General features: G+C 41.1%; 1 protein-coding gene across 1 annotated transcript in view; it reads left to right on the top strand.

Moving 5' to 3' along the window:
- Window positions 1-16,310, top strand: part of COG5 (component of oligomeric golgi complex 5) — a 363,078-nt gene that overhangs the window by 341,526 nt on the left and 5,242 nt on the right. The window contains exons 20-21 of the mRNA XM_015134669.3: window positions 12,902-13,028; window positions 13,511-13,590. Coding sequence (XP_014990155.2) covers window positions 12,902-13,028; window positions 13,511-13,590 — 207 coding nt within the window. The remainder of the gene's footprint in view (window positions 1-12,901; window positions 13,029-13,510; window positions 13,591-16,310) is intronic.

Genomic DNA, 16,310 nt, shown 5'->3' with positions numbered 1-16,310 from the left:
AGAAAACTGTCAATAACTAGAATGTAGTGTTCCTGTCCATTGTTTTTAATTGTAGGAGTGATGAGGGTTTTCTGGGTGTACAGATTGTATTGATGGTCCTCTGTTGATTGAAATTCCAAACCTCTGTGCCTGAATGTTTATAGAACTGAAAGAAGGCCATCTCTGCAGCTCCCGTTTTTAGCACCTTTAACACTAGACCCTCCAGATGCATTCTGTCTTTTCTTTCTGCTTGTGAATCTGGGGCCCTAACCCATCCCTTGAAATAACTGTCTCTCTGAAGTTTCTGGATTCTTAACTCTAAGTTTCAGATTTCAGGTTACAGCCAGAAGGCAACCACCATCGTGGACTTAGTTGTTTTGTTGCTCTTTGCTACAACTTTGGCAGTGCTAGGAGCACCCAGGTAAACATGAAGAGTTGACTATTTAGTTTATCATCATTTTTATTATTTCTGACAACTATTGTTTGGTTATTTATTTTATACCAAGCCTGTGCTGAGTGTTTTACTGATACTTTCTCATTTGGCCCTCACAGCACTTAAAAGTTAGGTATGATCCCCATGAGGCAATTGAAACCCACAGCAGCAAAGTGGGAGAATCTGGGAGCCACATTTTAGACCCAGGCTGTCTGATTCCAAAGCCTGTGCTTGTAACCACCATACCCCACATTTTATTCCAGAAGTTTCTGTTTGTTTTCAATCTGAATGGTCCAGGAACAGGATTTCAATGCTTATGTGTATCATCCAGGAAAATAGGAAAATCAGAAAATTTTAAAGAGAATCTAAACTCCCCACTTTAGTGGCCACCTCCTGCTGCTGAAATGCCTCATCTCACTGTCTTCTGCTGCATTCACGCTCCCAGACAGTACACATGGAACACTCAGCCAAATGTACGCTTTTATTTTTGGAGAATGTCTGCCCAAATCCCTGCCTCCTTTCCTACCTGATATGCTGGTATAGACAATCTAAACTGTTAGGGACCTTTCTAACCTCTCTACTTTGAACCCAAATCAGCCTCCTGCTTCATTATCTCCTGGGACCCACATGGCCCCTTGTGCCACAAACTAGGCCTCCCTAAAGAATCTCCATAGAAATGCTCGCCTTCTGCAGGCCTCCAACACTTTCTCTTCTCTCTCAAAGGCCCTCATTGTGTCTGGTGTAGGGAGCATGGCCACCTGTGCCCTGCCCCTCGAAGGGAATCATGTTCCTTCTCCCAGTCTTTCATTTCTGTGCTCGTTCCAGACCTCCGTACACATACCTAGTGGTCTTGCTGCCTTCCCAGGCCCTTCTGCAAGAGGAGGTCAAGATAGGGTGGTGGCAAGTGGCATGGAAGAGAATGATAGCTATGTCTGTCTCAGGATACCACTGATGTTGGATGTGGACACAGGAGCAACAGGATTTTTATCTTACTTTACTTCATGATTGGCCTTAACAAGCTGTCAGAAGACTGTCAGCTGCACAGCTATGAGTCGTTTAAATGTGAATCTTGCTGAGTAGAAATGCTTTTTTTTTTTGAGACCTAATAGTTGACAAATTAACCCTACCTTCTGCCTGTAAAGTTTACCTTGAAAGTGCTGCTATATTTAGAATATTATCCTCTAAGAATGATATTGTGGCATTTGGTGTATCTGCATTTTATAACACCTTATTTCTTTTTGTTTCATAAAGCACTTTAGATGGTTATTTATTTTTTAACTTGCTAGTGTTTAAAATTCCACCTGGAGTCAGGGAGAAGGGAGTGCTCAAGCTGTGTTCTTTCAGCCTCTTAAAACAACCACCCAAAACAAAATGTCTGTGTTTGATGTTTACAGGTAATTATGACACTGATGCACAATATAGAATCAAATCTAGTTTTGCTTTTCATGGATTTTTTTGACAGTCCTGTTAAAAGGGACAGTTGAGGCCGGGCGTGGTGGCTCACGCCTGTAATCCCAGCACTTTGGGAGGCCGAGGCGGGCAGATCACGAGGTCAGGAGTTTGAGACCAGCCTGGCCAGCATAGTGAAATCCCGTCTCTACTAAAAATACAAAAATTAGCTGGGCATAGTGGTGCGTGCCCCTGTAATCCCAACTACTCAGGAGGCTGAGGCAGAAGAATCACTTGAACCCAGGAGGCAGAGGTTGCAGTGAGCCAAGATCCTGCCATTGCACTCCAGCCTGGGCGACAGAGCGAGACCCTATCTAAAAAAACAAAACAAAACAAAACAAAAAAGTGAGGGGAGGGACAGGTGATTACCCAGAAGATTCCATTTTAAAATGAGCTGGTTCTTACCAGGCCTGGCTGCTAGACATGCTGTTATGCGCACGTACTGTTCAGATTGTTTCCCTCTCCTTGTCTGTCTCCCTCCTTGTCCTTCCCCTTCTGTCCTTCTTTCCTTTCTTGTATCATTTACAGTTTGCATCAAGAATATATTGGAGGAAAACAAAGAAAAACATAAATATTCAAACCACAAAACTAACTTAAATTGCCATAGATAAGTTTCAAACTTGGCTTTAAACTTCATGAAGCCAAAGATAAGAGAGAAACAGAATCAGCTATCTGATTCTCATTATCAGAAGGCAGAAAATGTATCAATTCCTGTGAGAAAGTTAAGCATTTCTTTTTTTTCTTTTTTTTTTGAGATGGAGTCTCGCTCTGTGACCCAGGCTGGAGTGCAGTGGCACGATCTTGGCTCACTGCAAGCTCCGCCTCCCAGGTTCATGGTTCATGCCATTCTCCTGCCTGAGCCTCCCGAGTAGCTGGGACTACAGGCACCCACCACCACACCTGGCTAATTTTTTGTATTTTTAGTAAAGACAAGGTTTCACTGTGTTAGCCAGGATGGTCTCAATCTCCTGACCTCAGGATCTGCCTGCCTCGGCCTCCCAAAGTGCTGGGATTATAGGTGTGAGCCACCGCACCTGGCCAAGAAAGTTAAGCATTTCTTAGCACTTAATTCTAAAGTACTTATAAGGACTTTTATAGAGAGAGCTTCATATAGGAAGTACTGAGAGATGGGAGGACCAAAATTCTTGATCACCTTCCTGTTGTGGAGGTAGTATAGGATTCCATATGGCTGCTCTTCATTAACAATCAAGGACTGTCATATAGGACTGAACCCCACCCCCACCCCCGGGTCTTCTCACATCGTAAACTGGGGTTCAAGATGCATCCTGCTCTATCACATGGCATGAGCAAAGAATGGGCTCTAATGGAGAAAGGGAAAACTCACAGGTCCAATGTACTGCTGAACACGACAACCAGGGACGGCAGGACAGAAGTGAAGGCGTGAGGCCAGGCGCAGTGGCTCATGCCTGTAATCCCAGCACTTTGGGAGGCCAAGGTGGGAAGATCACTTGAGGTCAGGAATTTGAGACCAGCCTGACCAACATACTGAAACCCCGTCTTTACTAAAACTACAAAAATTAGCTGGGCGTGATGGCAGGTGCATGTCATCAGCTACTTGGGAAGCTAAGGCAGGAGAATCACTTGAACCTGGGAGGCAGAGGTTGCAGTGAGCCAAGATTGCACCACTACATTCCAGCCTGGGTGACAAAGCTAGACTCTGTCTCAAAAAAAAAAAAAGAAGTGAAGGCATGAGTCCCACTATCCTTCACATCCCTCAAAGTCCCTTTTCAGGGCCTGGGCATACCAGACCTATAATATGAACTTGTGACCCAGGGGAGGGACTTCTCATGCCACTTTTCCCTGCAATAGCTTAAACAGGAGAGCAGCCTCGTCACAATGAGCAGGTTAGAGTCATGGGCTGGATTTGGAGTTCAGGGAGCTGTGTGGGAATGTCAGCTGCTCAGCATCCAGGGACCATAGGGCTGCAAGATATTTCAGCTTTTTCTGTTGGGGACAAATAGTGACCAGTCTATGGAGAACAGAGCTGAGGCATAGCCTCATCACCATTCCAACCCAGAGTCAGCTTCTAGAGGCCTTTAAGACAACACCACCCATTACCCCAAAGGAACTTAAGGTCACACCTGGTGAAAATAATTCCGAAAGAGACTGTGATTATATGCTTCAAGTAGGTAAGTCACTAGAGGTCCATTTTGACCCAAAGATAGAATTTGGAGTACCCAGAGAGGTGATAATTATGTGACCTTCAAATTATGATCCTGTGCACATTAGTTTTCTCAGATAGGTTTTTCTATACAAGTTGTTAACAGTTCAAAATTATACTTTCTCTAGGGGTCTTTGTTTCTGGCTGTGAATCAGTACAGCTGTTCTAGAAACAGGATGAGTACTTGCTATAGTTGGTATTCTAAAAGACGCTGCATTGCAGAATTAAGAGCCAGGCTGTCTGGGTTTGAATCCTTGCTTTGCCACTTCTAGCTTTTACTGGATTTCTTTATGCCTGTGTTTACCCATCTGTAAAATGGGGATGTAATAGTACCTAACTCATAGGATTTTTGGAAGAATAAATGAATTAACTTTATTGTATACACTTATGGGGTATAAAGTGATATTATATGTGTACAGTGTGGGATGATTAATTCAAACTAAAACATCACCTCAAACACTTAGCATTTTTAGTGGTAAGAACATTTGAAATTTATTCTGTTAGCAATTTTGAAATGTATTATGCATTCCTACTAACTAGAGTCATCACGTTGTGCAATAGATTTCAAAAACCATCTTCCTCCTGTCTAACTGTAACTTTGTACCCTTTGACTAAAACCTCCCCATTTCCTCCTTGCTTAGCCTCTGGTAACTACCATTCTGCTCTCTGCCTCTATGAGTTCTGTTGTTTAAGATCCCACAAATAAGTGAGACCATGTGGTATTTGTCTTTCTGTGTCTGGTTTATTTAACTTAACATAATATCCTCCAGTCTCGTCCATGTTGTCGAATGACAGGATTTCCTTCTTTTTGAAGGCTGAATAGTATTCTATTTTGTATATATGCCATATTTTCTTTATCCACTCATCCATTGACAGACACTTAGATTGATCCATAGCTTCGCTATCGTAAATAATGCTGCAGTGAGCATGGAAGTGTGCTATCTGTTCAACATGCCAATTTCAAGTCTTTAGAATATGTACCCAAGTGGGATTGCTGAGTCATATTGTAATTCTATTTTTAGTTTTTTGAGGAACTGCCATACAGTTTTCCAAAATGGTTGTATTAATTTACATTCCCACCAACAGTGTACAAGGGTTCCCTTTCCCCCACACTCTCTTCACTGTCTTTCATTTTTTTAAATAATAGCCATTCTGACAGGCATGAGGCGACATCTCATTGTGGTTTTAACTTGGGTTTTCCTTATGATTAGTGATGTTGAGCATTTTTTCATATATCTATTGGTCATTTATATGACTTTTTTGAGAAACATCTATTCAGGTTTTTTGCACATTTTTAAATTGGGTGGTTTTCTTGCCACTTTTGTGTTCCTTATAGATTTTGAATGTTAACTACTTATCAGATATATGGCTTTCTTCTAATCTATCAGTTGTCTTTTTACTCTTACTATTTCTTTTGCTCTGCAGAAGCTTTTTACTTTAATCCCATTTGTCTATTTTTTATTTTATTGTCTCAGTTTTTGGGGTCAAATCCAAAAAGTTACCTTCCAGACCAGTGTCATGGAGGTTTCCCCCTATGTTTTCTTTCTTCTAGTTTTTTTAGTTTCAAGTCCTTTCAAGACCGCATCTTGACTTTTATCTGTTTTGAATTGATTTTTTATATGGTATGACATAAGGCTCCAAATTAATCTTCTTTAGGTGGATATCCAGTTGTCTCAACACCCTTTATTGGAGAGGCTGTCCTTTTCCCATTGTGTTTTCTTAGCACCTTTGTTGAAAATCGATTGATTTTTTATATGGTATGACATAAGGGTCCAAATTATTCTTCTTTAGGTAGACATCCAGTTGTCCCAACACCCTTTATTGGAGAGGCTGTCCTTTTCCCATTGTCTTTTCTTGGCACCTTTGTTGAAAATCAATTGACTGTAAATGTGTGAGTTCATTTATGGGCTCTATGTTCTGTTCTATTCCTTAGTGTTTCTATTTATATGCCAGTACCATGCTGTTCTAATTACTATACAGCTCTGTAGTATAGTTTAATATTAGGTAGTGATACCTCCAGCTTTGTTATTTTTACTTCTGATTGCCTTCGCTAATCAGGGATTTTTATGGTTCCATATGAATTTTTGGATTATTTTTTCTATTTCTGGGAAAAATGACGTTGGAATTTTCATAGGGATTGCATTGAATCTGCAGATTGGTTTGGATGGTATGGACATTTAACAATATTAATTATTTCAGTCCATGAACACAGAATAGCTTTCCATTTATTTATGTCTTTGTCAATTTATTTCATCAATGTTTTACAGTTTTTAAAACATTGTAAAACATTACAGTACAAATCTTTCACTTCCTTGGTTAAATTTATTTCTAAGTACATTTATTCCTAAGTATTTTATATTCTTGTAGCTATTATATGTGGGTGTTTTCTTGATTTCTTTTTCAGATCATTCATTGTTATTGATTAGATTTGTCTTAATTTTGTATCCTGGGACCTTATTCTTTTATTAGTTCTGTCTTTTGGTGGTATCTTTCTGGTTTTGGATATAGAAGATAATGTCATATGCAAACAGGTAATACTTCATGTCTTTCTTTTCTATTTGAATGCCTTTTCTTTCTTTCTCTTGCCTAATTGCTCTGACAAAGGCCTCCAGTAGGATAATGAATAAAAGTGCTTGCTGACAGTGGACATCTTTGTCTCGTTCCTGATCTTAGAGGAAAAGCTTTCAACTTTTCACCATTAAGTATAATGTTAGCTGTAGGCTTATTGTATGTGACCGTTAATTTGTTGAGAGTTTTTTCTATAAAAGGGTGTTGAATTTTGTCAAATGCTTTTTCTGCATCTAATAAAATGATCATATGGTTTTTGTGTTTTGTTCTGCTGATATGATGCATCACATTTATTGATGTATCAATGTTGACCCATCCTTGCATTTCTCCCAGGGAGAAATCTCATTTGATCATTGTGAATAATCCTTTTAATGTCCCGTAGAATTGGGTTTGTTAGTAGTTTATTGAGGATTTTGTATCTTCGTATCTATATTCATCAAGGATATTGTCCTATAACTTTCTTCTTTTATGTCATTTTGTGGCTTTAGTATCAGGGCCTCCTAAAACTAGCTTGGAAGTATTCCTTCCCTTTTGATTTTTTTGTAAGAGTTTGAGAAGGATTGGTATTAGCTCTTCTTTAAATCTTTTATAGAACTCACCTGTGAAGCCATCAGGTCCTGGGCTTTTCTTTGATTAGAGACTTTTTATTATGGATCCAATCTCTTTACTCATTATTGGTCTGCTCAGATTTTCTGTTCCTTCTATTTCTGTTTTCTATTTCTTCTTGATTCACTGTTAGCAGATTATATGTGTCTTGGAATTTTATCCATTTTTTTCTAGGTTACTGTATTTGTGACCATATAATTTTTCATAGTAATCGCTCATTATCCTTTGTATTTCAGTGGTACCAGTTGTATTATCTTCTCTTTCATTTCCAATTTTAAGTCTTCTCTTTTTCTTTTTTGGTCTGGTTAAGGGTTTGTCAATTTTGTTTAACTTTTCAAAAAACTCTTTATTGATCTTTTTTCCCCCTGGTTTTTTAGTCTGTATTTATTTCTGCTCTGATCTTTGAATTGTTTTTCTTCTGCTAACTTTGGGCTTAAATTTGTTCTTCTCTTGTAGTTTCTTGAGGTGTACTATTAGGTTGTTTATTTGAGATGTTTATTTTTATTTAAGTATTTGTTGCTATAAATTTCCTTCTTAGAACTGCTTTTGCTATATCCCATACGTTTCAGTATATTACATTTCCATTTTCATTTGTTCCAAGATGTTTTTTGATTTATCTTTGGTTTTCTCTTTTGACCCATTGGTTGTTGAGGGGCATGTTGTTTAATTTCCACATATTTGTGGCATTTCCAAGATTTCTGCTATTATTGATGTCTAGTTTCATACCATTATGATTAGAAAAGATACTTGATATGATTTCATTTCTCCTAAATTTGTTCAGCCTTGGGTTTGCGACCTAACATATGACATATCCTGAAGCAAGATATGTGTGCACTTGAGAAGACGTGTATTCCCTTGCTATTGGATAAAATATGCTGTATATGTCTGTTGGGTCCATTTGGTCTAAAATGTAGTTCAAGTTTAGTGTTTCCTTATTAACTGTCTATCTGGATGATCTGCCATTGTCGAAAGTGAGATATTGAAGTCCCCTACTATTACTGCATTGTAAGTTATTTCTCTCTTTAAATTCTTTAATATTTGCTTTACTTATTTAGGTGTTCTGATGTTGGGTACAGATATATTTACAGTTGTTATATCCTCTTGATGAATTGACACCTGTATCATGATGACTTTCTTTGCCTTTTTTTATTGTTTTGAGCTTAAGTCTATTTTGTCTAATAGGTATAGCTAGCCCTGCCTCTCTCAGTTTCCATTTGCATGGAATGTCTTTCTTCATACTTTCATTTTTATTCTTTGTGTCCTTAGAAGTGAGTTGAGTCTCAGGCCAGGTGCGGTGGCTCACGCCTGTAATCCCCGCACTTTGGGAGGCCAAGGCAGGTGGATCACGAGGTCAGGAGATCGAGACCATCCTGGCTAACATGGTGAAACCCCATCTCTACTAAAAATACAAAAAATTAGCTGGACATGGTAGCAGGCGCCTGTAGTCCCAACTACTCGGGAGGCTGGGGCAGGAGAATGGCGTGAACCCAGGAGGCAGAGTTTGCAGCAAGCCGAGATCGCGCCACTGCACTCTAGCCTGGGTGACAGAGCAAGACGCCATCTCAAAAAAAAAAAAAAAAAAAAAGGAGTTGAATCTCTTGTAGGCAGCACAGAGCTGGGTCTTCTTTTTAATACATTCAGCCATTTTGTCTTTTACTGGAGATTTTATTGCTCTTAAAATAGAAATAATTATCAATAGGTAAGGACTCAATAATACTAGTTTGTAGTTTGTTCTCTGATTGTTTTGTGGATGCTTTGTTTCCTTGTTCCTCTCTTGCTGTCCTCCTTTGTGGTCTGATTGTTTTCTGTAGTGGTATGCTTTGAATTCTTTCTATGTATGTTTTGTGCCTCTACTCTAGATTGTTGTTTTGTACTTACCATGAGGCTTCCAAAAACCGTATACTAGTAACAGGGTATTTCAAGCTGATAACACCGAATTTTGATAACATACAGTAGTAACTCTACAGTTTTGTTCCCCTTCCCTACACATTTTAATATTTTGTTTTCAAAATATACATCATTTTGCAATTTGTATCCCTAATTTGGTCTATAATTTTTTTTCTTTCTTTTTTTTTTTTTTGAGACAGAGTCTCGTTCCGTCACCCAGGCTGGGGTGCAGTGGCGCCATCTTGGCTCACTACAACCACCACCTCCCAGTTCAAGCGATTCTCGTGATTCAGCCTCCTGAGTAGCTGGGACCACAGGTGTATACCACCATGCCTGGCTAATTTTTGTATTTTTGGTAAAGACCGGGTTTTGCCATGTTGGCCAGGCTGGTCTGGAACTTCTGGCCCCAAGTGATCCACCCACCTCAGCCTCCCAAAGTATTGGGATTACAGGCATGAGCTACTGCATCTGGCCTTGAGCTATAATTTTAATAGTTTTAAGATCATATTAGAGATAAAATTATATTATAGACCACTATTACAGTTCTAGGTTTTTCTGAGTATGACTATATTATTTATAGCATTGATTTTTGTGTTTTCATATATTTTATTAATTAGCAGCCTTTTATATCAGCTTAGAGAACTCCATTTAGGAATTTCAATAGGCAGGCCTACTGCTAATGAACCTTATTAGCGTTTGCTTGGGAACGTTTTTCTCATTTCTGAAGGATAGCTTTTTTGGTTGAGCACTTTAAATATATCATCTAATTTTATCCTGCCCTACAGGGTTTTTGCTGAGAATCCTCTAGTAGCCATATTGCAAGTTCCTTGTATGTGATAAGTTTCTTATTTCTTGCTTTCTTAATTTTTTTTGTCTTTGATTTTTGCCAGTTTATTATGTGTCTTGGTGAACTTCTCTTTGGGTTGAATTTTTTGTACAAGTCTACAGTTAAAACTTGCTATTTAATTTTTCAGTTCAGTTGTTGTCTCCATCTCCAGGATTTCTATTTGGTTTTTGTTATAGTTTCTATTTCTCATTTTGTTCATATATTGTGTTCCAGATCTCATTTAACTTTTTATTTATATATTCTTGTAGTTTGCTGAACTTCCTTAAGAGGATTGTTGTGTATTTTTTGTCAGTCGTTCCATAGATGTCCATTTCTTTAGGGTCCATTATTAGAGCTTTATTAATTTCTTTTGGTGGCATCATTATTCCCCTAATTCTTCATAATCCTCATGTCCTTGAATTGATGTCTGTGCATTTGAGGAGGCAGCCACCTCTTCCATCCTTTAGAGGTGTTCTTCAGCATAGATTGAATTTCATTATTTACTTCAGCCTGTGATTCTGGATGAGCCAACTGATATCAACCCCAGAGAGGCAGAGCTTGCTGTCAGTTTCTCTAGTTGGCTGGGTCTCTGCCTTTGTTCTGAGTTTGGATGGGGCTGCTGGCTGAACTTCACCTTCCAGCAAGACTACTGGCTGGCCTCTGCAATCAGGTGGAGCTGCTGGCTGGGAACTGTGATTGCTTCTGGTATCCGGCAGGGTCACAAAGTATATTTCCCTGTTGGGGAGTATTGCTATTTGGGTTATGCAGTTGGGCAGGTCTGCAGGCTGGGCTCTAGGTTTAGATGGATCACTGTTCTAGACAGACAGGTCCAGAGGTTATGCTCCATAGTCCTTGCCTAGGCTGGACCATGGGATGGGCTCTGACACTGGGTGGAGCAACTGTTTGGAGCTGCTGTTTGGACTTCAGGGTTTGGGCAAGTCTAGCCCCTGTTCTCTGCAAAAAATACACTGTGGTGGGCATCTCTTTTCCTGGGTAGGGCCTTGGGGTGGTCTCTGAGGCTGCGCATAGAGGCTAGTTTTCTAGGGACTCAAGCCAGGTTGAACTTCTTGTTCAGCTTCTGGGAGCAGCCGACTCAGCTTTGCGGATAGGGTAGATCATTAACTGATCTCTCTGATCAGGTGCCACTGCTGGCAGGAACACAGAGCTACCACCCAGATCTGCACACTAGTCACTGCAAACTCCACCTTCTTGATTTGTTTGACACCACGGGATCTTGCCCTACAGTTACTCCGGTATTCCTTTTGCAGCAAGACAGTAGTGGGCTTCCTTCAAAGCACCTCAGAATGCTAGGGAAGCTAGATCTCTACTTTCAGTTCTCTTTTCCTCTGTAGAAAACATGGGCTTAGGAGAATCCCCCCTGTGACTCTTGTGCTGACTTGGAGGAGTGGGAGGAGTGATACGGTCAAGGTGACCTTGACCGCCAGAGACCTCTCCACCACCAAACATTCCTATTCTTACCACTCTGTAGCTTTAGCTAGAGTTGACCACCATGTCCTTCTGTAAACTCATAAGCTGGGACTCAACACATTTTTACTGATGCTGAGCTCACATTTTATCAGCATGGTAGGCCCTGGGCCAGGAACTGAGGATACGAAGTAAGCCGAGATACGGCCCTGTCCTCCCAGAGCTTGCGTTACACCACAGCCATCTGTTTCTGTTCTAACTTCTCCAGCCATTTTTTTTTCTGCATCATTTGCTGAATTATCTTCTTCTAGCCATTCCTTAAATGCTATCATTTCCCATATTTTGTTTTTCTCTGCAGCACTGAACACTGTGAAATTATTTGGGCCTTGCAGATTTTCAAGGCAGGTACATCATAAGAAGACCTTAGTCATCTTTTCATGGAATGTCTGGTTTGGAGCTTTATGGCTTTCTGGTGATAGACAACATACATGACTGAAATCCTTCCCCAGTAGCTAAAGAAAATACAACATAATGTTATTTGATAGAGATAGATTTTTACTTGTAGAATAGTTAATTTAAAGCCATCTTTACTAATAATAATTCTGTATCTAATGAGAACCAGCTCTCTATTGAGAACATTCCTGACTCTTGACATAAGACCTTATCATTAGTGTAGGGAAGAAGTTCGCTTCTCTATTTTGTACAGGCCTTCATTCATAATTAGAGTAATTTAGTTGGGGTGAAGAAAGACCCCAGAATACAGTGCTCTTTTACATGGTTCAAAATCATTATCTGATCTGTCAAGAGATGTTGCTGCCATCTTACCACTTGGGATTCAATGTCCACAGCTCCGCTTCTAATCAGCTCTCATCCATAAGAGCTCAAAGCCAGTAACAGTTCAAATAATTCCCGCCAGCCTTTTGCACAAGGTGGTATGTAATTGGTAGCGGAATGGATTTGCCTGCCTGCTCCTTCTCTAAAATGTGGACAGTGAAACCCAGACATGTATATAGTATAAGGGAGCCAGCACAAATTTTTGATGGAATGTTCAGCAAAGTAATAACTTTGTATATACAAAGACATATTTGCCTTTTTGAAAAGTTGTATAGAAAATGTTTGAGTGTACCCACATTTGATTATGGTTCAAAGAAGGATTCTATTTTAAATGAAAGCTAAAACAATTGACGAAGATAAGAATCTGTTAATAACAACTACTTGAAGGCTTTACTTTTGTTCTTTATTTGCTTTTAGCCTAGTAATTAGATAAACTTTATGAGGAGCATTTGCTGAGTCCAGTGGATGTCAGACTCACAAACCAATGAGCTGGGGGTCGAATAGGAGCTGAAGGATAGATGAGCCTGTGAGCATGTGGGCGTGTGGAGGCAGAGGCGCGTGTGTCTCAATGCTGAATAGGGTGGTTGAGCAGTGGAGGGCTCCTTCAGTAGCCAGTCCAGGAAAAATACTATTCTACAGGGAGAATGATTGTCCCACCAGATCACCTATTTCAATATTGAACAGTGTGAAATAACATGTTTTTCTCCTCTAGACCTCTGCTCTTCCAGGCAAGTGAACATGTAGCCAATAGTCCTGCACTGGGGGATGTGATTCCGTTCAGCATCATTATTCAGTTTTTGTTCACGAGAGCACCCGCTGAGCTGAAATCTCCTTTCCAGGTAATAAAGTCAAGCTAGAACCATTTTGTGACTCTTCCCATTACCTGTGTGAATCCTGAGCCCCTACTCACTGAATGATTCCTGGCCCTCTGCTGCTTTGTTTAGTTGTTGTCTGTCTTTGACAGTGAACAGATATTAGTAAAGGAAAACTCCCACTGCTCAGCATCTTCTTTCTCAGCAGTGCAAAAAATTACCTGATGCATCCAGAATTTACCTTTAATAATGACACAAGGCATTTGTGTTCATAAAGAATTTTTGATGGCAGCCCCTTTTCTTTGCCGACCCACCATCAACTGGCAAATCTAGAAGGCTCCTTGGCAGTCAGAAAGGTGCACCAAGGCCTGTGCCCCTTCCCACTTCCCTTGGGCAGGTTTCGAGGCAGTTTCACCTTGGGAATCCTTAAGAATGCTTTCTGAACCAGCACTTGCTGCCATTTACTAAAGAATGTGTATGCACTCTCTAATTGTGTTTCAACCCTGCAGAGGGCAGAGTGGTCCCACGCACGCTTCTCTCAATGGCTGGATGACCATCCATCTGAAAAGGACAGGCTCCTCCTCATCAGGTAAAGCCAGGTGCTCCAGGGGCACCCATCTGGGCTGGAAGCCCAAGGAGGGTGGGGATGCAGGAGAGGATGAAGGAGCAGTGCCTGGGGTTGTGCACATGTGACTGCACCTTCCAGTGGCAGGCCACTTCACTGCCTAGGCACAGGTGCTGGAGCAGCCAGCAGTTGGAAATGTTGGCCACAACATCTTTTGCTTTCTTTCATTCCATACCTTCATATCCCTGATGTGCAATCCTGTGTCCCATGCAACCCTAAGGACCATGCATTTCTACCTTTGAAAATCATCATCTGCTAGGAAAAGTTTTGCCCTAGCTCCACATCTTTTACTTCATTTTCATGTGCTGCAGTTACTGAATTGGTGGAACACAGATGTGAGTGAACTTTTAAAAATACCCAAGTGCGAAAGAGTTCTGAGGAGGAAACAAGAACAACCCAGCAGCCACTTGGATACCATGGCCCTCTAGTAGTGCCCCATGAGTGCATTTACATACATATGCATGTGCCCTCAAACAGATGTGCACACACCCCCATGTACCCCAACCATGCCCAGGGTGGGGTGCTTTAACTGTCATACATGGCTTATTAAGCAATACTCTTCCCTGCAATTGCTCTCACCGTCACCAGAGATCTCTCTGCCACCAAACATTCCCATTCTTACCACTCTGTAGCTTTAGCTAGAGTTGACCACCATGTCCTTCTGTAAACTCATAAGCTGGGACTCAACACATTTTTACTGATGCTGAGCTCACATTTTATCAGCATGGTAGGCCCTGGGCCAGGAACTGAGGATACGAAGTAAGCCGAGATATGGCCCTGTCCTCTCAGAGCTTGCGTTACACCACAGCCATCTGTTTCTGTTCGAACTTCTCTAGCCATTTTTTTTTTCTGCATCATTTGCTGAATTATCTTCTTCCAGCCATTCCTTAAATGCTATCATTTCCCATATTTTGTTCTTCTCATCCTCCCTCTGCCTTGGTTCCCAGGTGAGCTTATCTAGACCCGTGCCTCTAGTGCCCCTTCTATACTTAAGAGCCTCCAGGTCTGTGGCTGCCTATTGATGCACCCTTGGCCCAGTAAACTTGCTCTCATCTGTAACCACCCACAGAAATCTCAACCCCAAAATGGTCAAAATAATTCTATTCTCTCAAACCTTCTCGTTCTCTTATACTCCCTGTCTTGGTTGGGAGGTCACAATCACCTGACTAGCCAAGCTGGAAAACCTTTACGCCATCATTCAACTCCTCTGTCATCCTTATTCCTCAAACTCACTCCTGTTGTGCCTCTAAATGCTCTTGAAGTCATTCTCAACTCTCCCAGGGGATCCTGGGTGTCGGTCTGGGGCCAGGACACCCAGTGGCCCTCTGTTGGCCTCAGTGCTGGGTGATGAGTTGGGTTCCCTAAAGCCAGAGCGGGGCTGACATGAGGAGGCGGTTCTAAGACGCGTGTGTGCACAAGAGTAATTTCCTCAGCTTGCAAAATTCCCAGTGCCCAGGCCTCTCACCCACGCCTACCTCAGAATCTCTGGGGTAGGCCTGGTATCAGGATTTCTTTATAGCTCCTCAAGAAGGTCCAGGGTGCAGCCAGTGGCGTAGGTCATATTTCAGTTAGGATGAAAGACTGCTGAGGAAGCTGCGACAGGTCAGTTGGAAAATCAGCCTGTCAGCTTTGTTTCCAGAAGTGACCCTGAGCCCTCAAGCTTGGTGCCCACATCCTACATAAGCCACTAGCCCTCTGGGCATATATGTGGATAAAGACTAGCTCGGACTCTGCTCTTTTTCCTTGCTTATCTGTTATTCAGCTATGAACATCTGACACAGAAATGGGAGAGGTTACCAGCCCCCCGTGAATGCTCCTGGTAAAATCTGCCCTCAGGAAAGGCTTTGGATTTGGGTGAGGAGTTTGGGCCTGGGGCTAACACGGATTTGCAATGTCTGTGTGGATTATTTTTCCTGAGTCCCAAAGATTCACTTAGCTGCAGCACACTTGGTAATCTTAAAAAGAGGATTCAGTTAATTGAACATGGTTCATTTTTCTCATCTTAACAAGTTGGTCATTTTTGTCATCTTAACAAGTTGGAATGAGTTCATCCAAAACAGTTGTCCTGCTGTGGGTGCATCACAAATCTGTTTTCTTTTGCTTCTCTTTAAAAATGTCTCCTGAGTGATTTCATCAGCAGTGCTGTTGCTAAGCCTATATTTAGCAACTGAAAATCATGCTCAGAAATACTGTCATGCTTTTTTAAAAAGGCATACCCATCCCTCCACACATGGCTGATTCCAGAACCTTCATGCCCTTAGCAAAAAATTGAGCTCTCCTTCAGGGATTCAAAAAAATACTCTTGCTGCACCCCAAGCTCTTGGCAATGAGGGGACTTTTGTCCTAGAGAATGTTCTTTCTTATGTATTATTGCAAAACAATTTTGTTCTTGCATACTGAAGCACCACTGGATGAATTTCTTTCCCTTGTAGACAAACTGAGGGTGAGTATTGCTCTTTAAATGTCAGTAAATTTGTTTTAGCTTCTGGGGCAAACCTTGTTGTATATTCATTCTGTTCCTCCCAGCGTAATGTGTTAGGTTGTCATAAAATAGGGCAAATTGAGGATAGTGTAACTACTGCTGCTGAGCAAATGGCAAATAGTCAACTATCCTGCCTTCCTGTTTTCTTCGGACACCAGATGCTTTCTGGAGCTTAAATGAATACTAGTCAAGTTCATTTGAA

Source organism: Macaca mulatta, chromosome 3 (assembly GCF_049350105.2).
Source record: "Macaca mulatta isolate MMU2019108-1 chromosome 3, T2T-MMU8v2.0, whole genome shotgun sequence".
Classification (NCBI taxonomy): domain Eukaryota; kingdom Metazoa; phylum Chordata; class Mammalia; order Primates; family Cercopithecidae; genus Macaca; species Macaca mulatta.
The sequence above is the reverse complement of the archived record's forward strand: the minus strand, read 5'-3'. Positions and strand labels throughout refer to the sequence as shown.